This window comes from Prionailurus bengalensis, chromosome B4 (assembly GCF_016509475.1).
Source record: "Prionailurus bengalensis isolate Pbe53 chromosome B4, Fcat_Pben_1.1_paternal_pri, whole genome shotgun sequence".
Lineage (NCBI taxonomy): Eukaryota > Metazoa > Chordata > Mammalia > Carnivora > Felidae > Prionailurus > Prionailurus bengalensis.
The window spans coordinates 141612822-141624553 of record NC_057358.1 but is presented as its reverse complement, the minus strand read 5'-3'; the positions used below and the strand labels follow the sequence as shown (position 1 = coordinate 141624553).

The following is an 11732-nucleotide window of genomic DNA, read 5'->3' as shown; positions in this document are numbered from 1 at the left end:
GCTTCTTGGTCCCCAAAGGGCCTAGCCGGCCTCCGGGTGGCCTCTGTCCTAAAGGAGGACACTCTGGCCCGTGCGCCTCTGGTGCGCGCTCGTGTCCAGCTATCGTTCTCCCCTGGGGGCCGGTCGTGTCTGTCCTCCCGACCACCTCGGCCATCTTCACATAGGAGAGCAGCAGGGTTTTGCCAGGCAGTATGCTGAGGGGTGGGGGCACTTCCCCGGGGTCTGGAGTGAGTCTGGTTGAGATGCCCCCGTGGTGCTGGCGTGGCCCGTCTGGGGCGTGTGGGATGGAGCGCGAGGTCTTTCCTGAGCCGTCTCCTCTGAGCCGGGGACGGTTGCCCACACCTGCCACAGTGCCCTGGCCAGAGGGAAGGAGAGAGGAGATGGGGCTTCAGATGAACACTGGAGCCCGTGGGGCGCCCCCCTGCCCTCACCGGGTCGGGTGGCATCCCTCAGCACCTGCGCTAAGAGGTGTGCTTCTGTGGGATGATTACGGGGGCTCTCCTCTTCCCCAACAAACCAGGGCAGGGGCTCAGTCACACTCCAAGGACAGACCTCTGGATGAGACTGGGTCTGAAGTGTCCTGCTCGGCCTTGGCCCAGGGGACGGGTGGCTGGCAGCCTGGCAGAGCCATCTCACCCAAGACATGGAGGTGGCTCCGTGGGACCGGGGGGACTCTCCAGCAGGGGTGCCCCTAGCCCTGCCTGGACCTGCGTGTGTGCGGATGTCCCTCACCCAGCGGTACCTGTGTTCGCTGGCGGGAGGAAGGGTGCGTGAGGCAGACTCGCCGCGCCTCTGCGGGGCCCTGGGGCCGCGTCCACTCTGAGTCCACTCTGAGCAGAGCCACGGGGCAGGATGAGCCAAGCGGGGCCCGGCTGAGCTCTGCATGTGGACGGGCGGCGGTGGGGAGGTGAGCGTGGCCTTGGAGGGTTGGGGACTCCAGCTCCACTCACGAAACGGCAGGGAGGCTGTGGCCAAAGCAGCTGCCTGAGGCCAGCACGACTTGAGTGCCCCAGGTGGACACAGCCACCCCGCCCAGGGTCACGGGGCCAGTTGATGGCGGGGGGCCAAGGGGGGCGCTGCCGAGGGGCCAGGGGCCGGTCCCACCTTGTAGGACCGGCTGGGCTGCTCAGGTCCTACGGGGACACAGGGTCTCTTCCCTGGACACATGGAAACAGTGAGTGCCAACCCGAGGGGCGGTGGGCTTCACGGCCTGGGATGCCAGGCCGGGAGGAGTGTCGTGGCTCAGGTGAGGAGGGGTGTATTAATGATGCCTTTTCGTTGCCTCGTGTTCTGACACCGGGCTGTGCCGACTCCTCCCCGGGCTGGCTAATTCCTAGAGACAACAAACTCCCGTGTGCAAACCGGCCAATCCAGGGTCGGCCCAGCACCCCCTCTGTGGGACTCCCACACTCTCTGTCACCTGCCCCCACCACCCAGGGTGGGTGCCCGACAACTAGGGGAACCCCGGGGCCCGCGGACGTGACTCACACGAGCCAGTTCTAAGCCTGCACCTGCCTCACCCACAGGAAAGTCTCCCTCTCTCGTTCCCGCTCTGCCTCCCGACCGCCTGGTGCTTCCCCCTGTGGCCCCCAGCCTGGGCACGTCGTGCCCCCTCCCCTTGGGACCTGTGAGTGATGAGCTGTCTTTCCGATGGCAGTTGTCCCCTGATCTGCTGGCCTCCCCAGACCAGAGTGATGGTGAAACTTGCGTTGAAAGTCAATGGAGGGATGCAGTCCTTTGCTTGTGTCTCTGAGTGATCACCCAGCTCTGGGGAAGGTCAGGCTCCCCCCACGGACAGGCCTGCCGAGGGGATCCCAGGGGGCCGGGCCAGTCAGGTCTTTGTGGCACAGCAAGTGGGCCCGCTTGATCTCTGCCAAGCCTGACCGTGTGAGGCCGGCACCCGCCTGCCCTAGCGCCCACAGTTTGCTGGTCTGGCTGCCCCAGCTCGCTGCCTCCAAGGAGCCCCTGTTCAGATTCTCGGGGTCATCAGCCATGGACTGGAGGGCGTGTGGCTGCAAGGTGGACCCATGGGACTGCCCTCAGCCCCAGCTGAGTCCTGGGCCCAGTGTTGAAGGTGCCCTGTCCTGGGTCCCTGTAATATCATGAGCACCCCCAGACCACATCAAGGGTGCCTCTTCCGGGAAGTGTTCTCGGCTCTCCCTGCTCCCCTGAGTGTACCCAACAGGCCCCTGCCCCCCAAGCATCCGATGGAGGGGACAGCTTCCTGGGGGCTCATGCCTTTGTCTTTGCTGCGTCTGCGAGCCCCGATGGGGCAGGGCTCACCTGAGTCACCCCATGGCGCAGAGGGCGGGCATGTTAGAGGCCACGACCTGTCAACCACAAGTGATAAACGCTTGACTGTGGGTGCGGTAGAGCCCCCAAGGTGACCTGGAGGGCAGCGGGGCACCTCCCACGGCCTCCCGTGACCGTGGTGAGCGGAGGCGCCCTGACGCAGGAAGCTCAGAGCACAGGCCTCCTGCAGACGGACCACACGGGACTCGGGCGGTATCAGAATAATATTTATTGATATGCTCGGTGCTACCTTGTTAATACTGTCACGTTGTCACCGTGGCTGAGGTAATAGGGACAGACCCTCCGAGCGCCAGCCCTGGGTGCCCACGGGAAGCAGCGTGGGCCCTCGGGTGGGGGGCTGGTGGCCTGGGTGGGGGGACGTGGTTATTGCGTTGGACTCCTTCCCTTGCACGCTGGCGTCCACACCGTCTCAGCCCCGTGCCCAGTCACACACCCGTGCGTTCGCGCTGGCGCCCGCCCGCTCGTGCCCACTCACGCACACATCCACTTGCACGCTGGCGCCCTCGCCCTCTCGCTCACGCGCCCACGCACACGCCGTCCTGTGTCCTGATAATACGTACACTCGGTAGTTACAGTAATCATAGTAAAATAAAGTACGGGTATGTCGGGGTACGAGGAGAAAGTGCATATGTTGATCTGATGGAGGGTGGGCCCCGGCACCTCCCGCCCCGGGGCTCCTGGTCCCTGCAGCGGGGAAACCTGAGCATGGCCCCTCGGGCACGGCTAGGCCTGGTGGTGTGCTCACCCCCAGCCTCCTTCCAGGCTCAGGACCAGAGGCGTCCTGCCACAGCCTGGCCCCTCAGGGCCGGCATCCCGGACCCAAGACAAAATGGACTAAAAAAATACACTCTTCAATCTCACAGCTGAGCGCCTGCTGCGGGGGGAGGGGGAAGGCGGCTCCAGGCCTTGCCGGCTGGGGGCTCCGCTGGGGTCGAGGCCAGCCCCTGGTCCGGCCGGCACCCCGGCGGTGCTGCCTCGGGGGCCGGGTGGGCAAGGTGCCGGGCCCCGTGGCATGCGGACAGGAGGCCAGGAGGTGCGGGCGGTTGGGGGGCAAAGCAGAGGGGCCACACCCACTCGGGGCTGCGGTCAGCGGCACTGCCGGGCCATGCGCTGCTCTGTGGCGGCCGGGCAGCCTTGCCCCTCAGAACTCCACAGTGCTCACTACTGTCCTGGGCTCGTCAAAGGTGGCGATGAGCATCTGCTGGGGCGGGGGGATGGCGATGAGGCTGCCCACGTCCGGGGGAGCCCGGGGGCCCCCGTCCTCCTCTTCCCGGGCTTCGTATAGCGTGCTGATGTGCAGCAGCGGGTGCGTGGCGTTGCGGCTCAGGATAGCCAGGGGGTCGGGCTTGCCCAGGCTGGCTGGCGACAGAGGAGCTGTGGCGGGGGCTGCGGGGGGCGAGCAGACGTGAAACGGGCCCCCGGGAGGAAGCGTGGCGCGGGCTGGCTCTGCGGGGTACAGGATTTCCTTCTCGGGGAGCGGAGCGTCTGCCAACAGCCAGGAACACAGGCACGTCACACCCTCGGGCCACCCCTCTCTCCACCGGGGCAGACCCACCGCGGCAGGCAGGCTGGACGTGGGAGGGCGGGCTGTGGCTTAACCCCCCCCCCCCCCCCCCCCCCCCCCCCCCCCCCGTGTCCCGCGAGGGCTTGATTCTCTCTCTTTCAGCCTCCTTAGCCAGGCGGGGCCAGGCCGACCCCCTCTGCGCCACCACCTCCCACTCAGCCTGTTTGGGCTCAATCTCCCGCGGCCTCGGGAGCGGCAGTGCCCATTTCCAGACCCTTCTCTGGAGCCGGAGTGATCCTACTGTCCTATCCCCCTGGGGCTCTCCTATCTGCTTCACGGGGGCCGGCAGGGCCCGCCTGCAATGTCCCCTCAAGGTTGGAGGCTGCCCCCCCCTCCCCTTCCCCCCCAGCCGGCTCCTCAGCGCCTTTCACACGGTTCCGGGAGGACGGCGCGCAGGGGGGACCGCCTTCCCCGGGGCCCGGGGTGCCCGGCTGCCTACCTTTGGTGGGGGCTGCTGCCAAGCCGAGCGCGCACTCCTCCGCCTGGGACAGGAAACCCCCTTCCTGGCTCCGGGAGGCGGGCAGGGCGGCGGCGGGCACGGCCTCGGGCTTGGCCTTCTTGGTGCCCAGGATGTAGGGGTGCACGTCCAGGGAAAAGTGGCGCGCATGCTTCTTGTCGGGGGCGGGCCCCGCGTCGCCCCCGCCGCCCTTGTAGTGGTGCGCGGCGCGCGCCCCCGCGTCCAGCAGCGGCGCGATGAGCGTGTCGGTGGCCGTCTTGCGGCGCACGGGCTTGGGCTTCTCGGCCTTGCTGTTCTCCACGCGCATGATGGCCAGCGGCTCCTTGAAGGGCTGGGGCAGCGGGTTGCTGGTGGGGATCCACTTCATCTTCTTGCGCGGCCGCTTGACCACGGGCGGCTCGGCGGAGCCCTCGGGCTCGGCGGGGTTGGCGCTGGGGTCGACGGTCTGCACGCCCGCGTCGCGCACGGTGGGCGTGGCGTCGTGGTTGGACTGGGCCAGCGCGGCCAGCAGCTGCCGCACCACGTTGTCGTACATGAGGTCGCTCTCGTTGGTGATGAAGTCCAGCCGGTTGAGCGACTTGATGTGGTCGCGGTTCTCGTTGCAGAACATGGCCAGGATGTTGATGTCGCAGAACTGTGAGCGGCGCCACTGCCGGCGCGTCTTGATGCCCACCTTGTGCAGCTTGTCGAAGATGAAGTTGCTCTTGCGGAAGATGAAGAGGTGGATGAGGTTGACGAGGATGATGAGGTTCATGGCGCACAGCAGCACGATGTCCACGCCCGCCACGATGCGCTGCAGCTGCACGGACGGCAGCTTGCAGCTGACGCGCACGGCGGCCGCCCCCGCCGCCGCGCCCCCTGCCGGCCCGTCCGGGGACGCGCCCAGCGCGCACGTGAACTCGTTCTGCTTCTGCGTGGCGTAGTAGGTGCACAGGTAGGAGATGGGCGCCACGCTGAGCAGCAGGATCAGCAGGTGCCGCGCCAGGTACAGCTTGGCCAGGAAGTTGCTGCGGCCGCGGCGCTCCAGGTACTTCTCGAACAGGTTCTGCTCCGGGCTCTTCTCCTTCTCGGCGTTCTCGATGATCTCGCGCCTCTCGCGCTCCGTGATGCCGGGCCCCTTGGACTGGATCTGCTTCTCGATCTTGGGGGCGCGGCCCTCGGCGGCGCGGTGGTAGCAGTTGTCGATCTCCTGCAGCAGGAAGTTGAGCTCCGAGGTGAGGCGGGTGGAGGCCAGGAACTCCCAGCCCAGCGCGGGGACGTACATGATGGCCGCGAAGGCCAGCAGCGAGTAGGGCAGCAGCTTGTGCTCAAACAGCGACGGCCACAGGCTGGCGTCCACGCCGGGCAGCGCGTCCCGCAGCTCCGTCCAGCAGTAGCCGCGAGCGTACAGCGCCTGGTCGCGAGTGAAGTTGTGCGGCGTGTAGCAGTAAATGGGCTCCTCTGGGGGCAGACAGGAGACTCGGGCTGGGGCCTGCTGTTCCCCACACAGAAAGGCTCCGGGGGCCAGGAGATGCTCCATCCCTTACAACCAGCCCGGGGCACGGAGGTCTCACCCAGGTTTCCCCCCCACCCCCACCCCCCAGCAGTTGGCTGTGGCACAGGGTGGGGGGGGGGGGTACAGCCCTGCCAGCCCCAGCCCCCACCCGCGACTGACCTGCACTTCAAACCTCAGGTCCCTCTCCATATCCAAAGAGTCTCTGTGTGCACCGGGGGAAACCCAATCCCAGAGGGCAGCAGGACAGGCCCCTCCGCCCAGGGCCCTTTTCCGGCGGCAGAGTTAGACCCCTGGCCCTGCACTGCCCGCGGCTTCATCTTTAAGAGGGCAGATGGCCGGGGCAGGTCCCACCTGGCCAGGGGCACTTACAGATGTGGGCCCTGCCTGCCCTGCGGGGGTGAGGGGTGCCCGTCCAAGACCCATTGTCCCGGAGAACGGCAGACCTGGGAATCCCAGACGCTAGGTGGGCAAGGGCAGGGACCTGGAACCTGACACGAAGCCTCACCAGCAGGACCGCAGCGTCTGCCACCAGGAACAGTGGATGCCGCCCGAACTGCGGGAAAAGTGGCCGTCCCTGGGCTTTGTTTTCCCTCCCCGGTGATGACGGGCACAAAAACCACAGCAAAAGAATGCGTCTGGTGCTGCAGGGGGCCCCCACCTGGCAGGCTCGGTGCCGTCTGCAGCACTGGCTCCCCAGGCTCACGGCCGCTGAAGGACCCGGCCACTCTGCCGTCGGGCCAGCTGGACCCCTCTCACCATGCAGAGCGGGTCAGCGGCCTTCCTCCAGTGCTGCCAAGATCCTACCCCCAGACCTGGCTCGTGGCCCCCACGTCCTCCCAGGGAGACTTGGCCCCTGACATGTGTGGCACCCCTCCCCCGAGACCATTCAGCGCCCCCACCCCCACCCCCCGGGACCTCAGGCTCACCAGTCCTGGGAGGGGCAAAGCGCTTGCCTTCTTTTCTTTTGGAAAAGGGCACACACTCTGGGGACACCTGCACGCCTCCAGGCTAGAGTGGCACACCCAGGTCACGTGGGGCCACTTCAAGAAAATGCAGTTGTCGGTTCCCCTGCGCGGACCCCGTATAACGTCTGAGGAACCCGGCTTCCCTTGAGGCTGTCTGCCCATCTGGCCCCTCTGTCCACTGCTGAGGGGTCGGTGCCGGTGTGTGTGTGTGGGGGGGGGCTGCTCGCAGCAACCCCGGCCGGGAGCCATGGGGTCTTCCTGCTGCCCGCTGCCCCCCACCCTGGGGATGTGCCAGGTTCTAGGCCAGGAGGCCGGTGCCACCGCATCAGCGCCTCACCATGCTGGGTGGTGCCACAATGTTTACTGTCGTGTCCCCGATGGGCAAACCCTGCTCCAGGGGGACCCTCACGCAGGGAGGACCCAGGCACCGGGCATCCACCCTGGGCAGGGTCGGCGGGGGAGTGTTGGAGGCCCGTGCCCCCAGCCAGCTCCCAGCAGGCGGGTCATGGATCCTTCTGACTGCCACAGGGCGCATGCTGGACCCTTGCCCCTGGGCTGACACCTTCACAGATGGATGCTGATATGGTGCTGGGGGGACGGGGTCCCCAAGTGTGCTCCTGTCCGGGGCGGCGGCTGGGCAGAGGGGCCTCCAGAGCCTCTGACCTCATGTCCCTCTTGCAGTCCTGCCCCAGCCCGTCCCCATGTGTTGTCGCAGGGTCTCTCCTGGAAGTTCACCCTGTGGACATGTGGTTCCTGCCTGCAGGGCGCTGTTTCCTGCGCCCCACTGTCCTTGGGCCTGGGGAGGGGGAGGGGACGTGGGTGCTTCTAAGCTCTGTGTGAAGCACCAGGAGATGGGTCACTTCAGACTACGACAAAGCCACTGTCCTGGCTCGAACCTTAGTCCAGGCGAGGGGAGCGACCGCTGGAGCAACGCATCTCAGCGACGCAAGAGAGAACACTTGATCAGCTGGTACCAGCCCTGCTTCGTTCCGTGATCTGGGACACACTATCCTGGGGCAGCCCTGGACCCCCAAGGCCAGGCGTGTTCCACGGGGCATGCCAGGTCACAGGGGGCCAGGCTCACAAGGCCTGCCTTGTCCATGCTCAGGGGCCCAGGTGGACGCATGCATGTCAGTGTGCAAATGTAGGTCAATGTGGAGGGGCAGGCCGGCACAGGAAGGCTCAGGGCGCCCCCCGGACCAGGGATGAAGGATGAACTTGGGAAACGCCAACAGCCCAAGCCTGGCTGGATGCAGAGGGGCGCTGAGGCTCCACACGGGGTGAGCTGGACTCACAGAACCTCAGAATGGAGGAGACAGGAGAGTCACCTGAGGATGACAGTCCTGAGCCTGCCCCACTGTGCACATCTGTAGGGGACAGAATCGTGTCCCCCGAAAAGATGTTCCAAGTCCCGACCTCTGGTACCTGTGAATCTGACCTTGTTTGGAAATGGGGTCTTTGCAGATGTGATCGAGATCAGATCACACTGGAGTAGGGTGGCCCCAACCCAATGACTGGAGTCCTCGTAAAAAAGAGGAATTTGGACCCAGACGCCCAGGGAGGAGGTGCCCTTGTGAAAATGGAAGCAGAGACTGGGTGAGGAAGCCGCAGAAACTGGAGAGACAGGAGGGACCCTCCCCGGAGCCTCTGGGAGCCAGGCCCCGCCCACACCTGGATTTTGCACCTGTGGTCCCCAGACTGTGACAGCTGTTCTGTTGTTTTGAATCACCAAGTTTGTGCATATTTGATCCAGTAGCGTTAGAAACGGAACACATCCACATGTGCCCTGAGTGACACTTGTGGGTCACACCTGTGTCTGAGCGCGTGGAGCTTCCCGTCCCCGAGGGAATGTCCTGTCCTGGGCGTGTCTGAGTGTCTGGGCACGTACTCCACTCAGGTCTGAAGTTCCCAGGTCATGAGGACCCCTAGAAAGCGAGCCCTTTGGGGCAGAACCAAGGCAGAGTGCAAGAAGGTCTGCCAATGTCACTCAGGGGACAGGGTCACATGTCCCTCCTGGAGGGGTGCACAGGAGCCCCCACCCCCTCTGCCTTGGACCGGCACCTCTGGCCCTCGAGCGTGGCCAGTGGAATGCTGAGGGGCCCCCCTGGACCCATCACCAGCCAGATCTGGGTGGGGGGGCGCCACTCCCTGCCTCCAGCCAGCCAGCCAGCAGCCTCCGCCTGGCCGACCGGCTCCTTAGGGAGGGCCGGGGCACTGCCCACCACTTTCCTCCTCCTCACCGCCCCCCGGCTCCGTGCGTCCTCCCACTCCTCAACCCACCTCAACCAGGGTCCTCCTGGTGCCCCCCTGACAGCCACTTGCGGCCTCGACATCTCGGACTCCCCCTGTGCTGGTTCCCGTCTCTGCCCCTGTCCAGCCCCGTCTTCCACCTGCACGGGCCTCACCGGCTCCCCGCCTCCGGCTTGGCCAGGAGGGTCCACTGCCCGCCAGCAGGGTGCTCGGCCCAGCCTCCCGGACCTCCGCGGCGTCCCTTCGCGGGCTCGCGGCGCCCGGACCAAGGCCTCTCCCCGCCGCCGGCCGGAACCCGCCCGCTTCTCAGGGACCCTCGCGGCGAGCCCGACCCCCCGCACTCCGCCTGCCGCGCGGGCGCTCTGCCGGCCTTTGGCATCAGCTGTCCTTCTCTCCACTCCTCCTCCGCTCAGAGCCTGCCCACTCCCCCTCCCGGGCTCGCCTGCCAGACCCGAGCCTCATTTACGCCTGAGACCACCGGGTCCCGGACGGGTCCACCCGCTGCTGGCGGGGCGCGCACGGAGAGTGGGAACAATGCATCCGAGGCGGGGGGTGGGGGTCTCGCAGGCAGCCCCGGGCGCCTGGCGACACAGGGGCGACGATGCGGGGAGGAGGGGGGCGGCCTTCGGGGGCGCGCTGGGAGGCCCCCCCACCCCCACCCCCAGCCCCAGCCCCAGCCCGGGCCCGAGCGGGTGGCCGGCGGCGGGCCACCGGGGCGGGGACTCGGGGCGCGCCCCCAGCCTCACCTGCGAAGTTCTTGGTGAAGACCAGGGTGACGAGCAGGATGGGGACCAGCACGGTGCCGATGGTGACCACGCGGTCGAAGGGCAGCTCCAGCTTGAGCTGCAGCAGCAGCGCGGCGAGCGCGCCCGCCTTGTCGTCCTGCGCGCCCGGCAGGATCAGCTCGCGCAGCTTCTCCCCGGCCAGCAGCGCGGTCGCCATGTCCGCCGACTGCTGCAGGAGGTGGTGCATGGGGGGCGGGGGCGCGGCCCGGGGGCGCGGGCGGGGCGGCGGGGCGGGGGGCGCGGGGCGGCGGGGCGGGGGCGGGGGCGGGCGCCGGGCCGGCGCGGCGGTGGGGGGCGCTCGGCCGCCCCCGCGGGCAGGGGTCCGGCCGCCCGCGCCCCCGCCGCCCCCGCCTCGGCTGCAGCCCCGGCCGGGCCTGGCGCGTCCCTCCGGCGGGGGCGGCGGCCGCTGTCCCTGGCTGGGGCCGGGGCCCCGCTCCCACCGCGGGGAGGGGGCTGTTTACCTGCGGCGACTCGCGGCGTGGCTCCGCCCCCCCCGCCCCCCGCCCCCCCTTCCCCCCGCCACGCAGCTGCGGCGCGGGCGATGACTTTGCAAAAAAGATTTAAATTAAATAAAATGAATTAACGCCGGCTCGCCCCTCCTCCTCTTGCTCGGGGTGGGGGGAGGGTGGGGGCCTCGCCTGGCTCGTGGCCGCGGGAGCCGCCCCGGCGAGGAGGGGGTGTCGTCGTCCCGCCTCCGGCCGCCTCCGCCAACTCCCTGCCCGGAGCCTGGACGCGCGCGCGGGGGCCTGGGCACCCCTCCCCGGTCTGGGGCCGCGGCCCGCGGACACTGCGGGGCGTCTTTCCCGCCCGCCCCGCATCACCTCCCGCGGCCCCGCTTCCTACCCTGCCCTGCACCTCCTCCCCGTCACCCGCCCCAGCCACTTGTCCCTTTGCCTCATTCGACAGAGACGCTGGGGGCCGGCCTGTGCCAGCTCCCGGGGGAGGCTCTGGGGTGCTGGCACCCCTTCCTGACCTTCGTCCCCGCCACCGACCCCCACCCACCCACTCCCCGGGCGTCCTCCCGAACAACTGCGCGCACACTTCGGGGTCTGCCCCGCTGCCTGCAAGACCCGCGGCGGTTCGTCAGTGTTTCCTTGGATTCTTTCATGGCCGGTCCCCTTCCCACTATTTTGGGACACACATGTGCTGCCTTTGTGAGATACTTCTGGTCGCAGCTTTAACTTGCTTCTGTAGTTCCTGTGTCCTGGGCACCAATGTTCACAGGTCCCGGACCACTGCGGTGAGCCAGTCAGCCCACAGCCCCGCGTGGGGGCTGACAGAGGGGGCGCCCGGCACCAAGCCTGCACTCTGTCCGCACTCTGCATGTCTCCACCTTTCTTGAGGGTCTCCGCACTTTTCTTTTTAAAAAAATTTATTTTTCAACGTTTTTATTTATTTTTGGGACAGAGAGAGACAGAGCATGAACGGGGGAGGGGCAGAGAGAGAGGGAGACACAGAATCGGAAACTGGCTCCAGGCTCTGAGCCATCAGCCCAGAGCCCGACGCGGGGCTCGAACTCACAGACCGCAAGATCGTGACCTGGCTGAAGTCGGACGCTTAACCGACTGCGCCACCCAGGCGCCCCTCTCCGCACTTTTCAAGATTATGTTTCTGAATGATGGATGCCCACCCTTGGCTTCCAGCCCGTTTTACTTGTCTACTACTTACTGAGGGGGCTGCCTTCAATTTCCCATCCCTCCGGTAACACGGGCACCCACCCCCTGCAACCCAGACACCCACATACAACCCAACTCCCTTAAAGCCCAGCTGCCCCTGGATAACCCAGCCACACCCCCCAGACCCCTGATGCCCCCCCATAACCCTCACATCCCCCAGATAATCCAGACCCCCCCCCAGATAAGCCAGACCCCCTCAAAAATAACCTAGATGGTCCCTAGATATC

At 67.1% G+C, this 11732-nt stretch overlaps 1 protein-coding gene across 1 annotated transcript; it reads right to left on the bottom strand.

The window, feature by feature from the left end:
* Window positions 1-2506: 2506 nt before the first annotated feature.
* Window positions 2507-10049, bottom strand: PANX2 (pannexin 2). Its single transcript, XM_043563038.1, has 3 exons — window positions 9791-10049; window positions 4317-5774; window positions 2507-3798 (listed from the first exon to the last, which is right to left on the bottom strand). Exons 1-3 carry the CDS (start codon window positions 10014-10016, stop codon window positions 3455-3457), a joined length of 2028 nt encoding a protein of 675 aa, XP_043418973.1. The 5' UTR covers window positions 10017-10049; the 3' UTR covers window positions 2507-3454.
* Window positions 10050-11732: the final 1683 nt, after the last annotated feature.

Bases quoted from the DNA above. Each gene is read 5' to 3' on its own strand.
- PANX2 (XM_043563038.1), bottom strand. From the start codon at position 10,016: ATGCACCACCTCCTGCAGCAGTCGGCGGACATGGCGACCGCGCTGCTG. The intron at 5,775-9,790 runs GTGAGGCTGGGG...GTCTGCCCCCAG, and splicing joins CTTCACCAAGAACTTCGCAG to AGGAGCCCATTTACTGCTAC. The intron at 3,799-4,316 runs GTAGGCAGCCGG...GGCTGTTGGCAG, and splicing joins GGCAGCAGCCCCCACCAAAG to ACGCTCCGCTCCCCGAGAAG.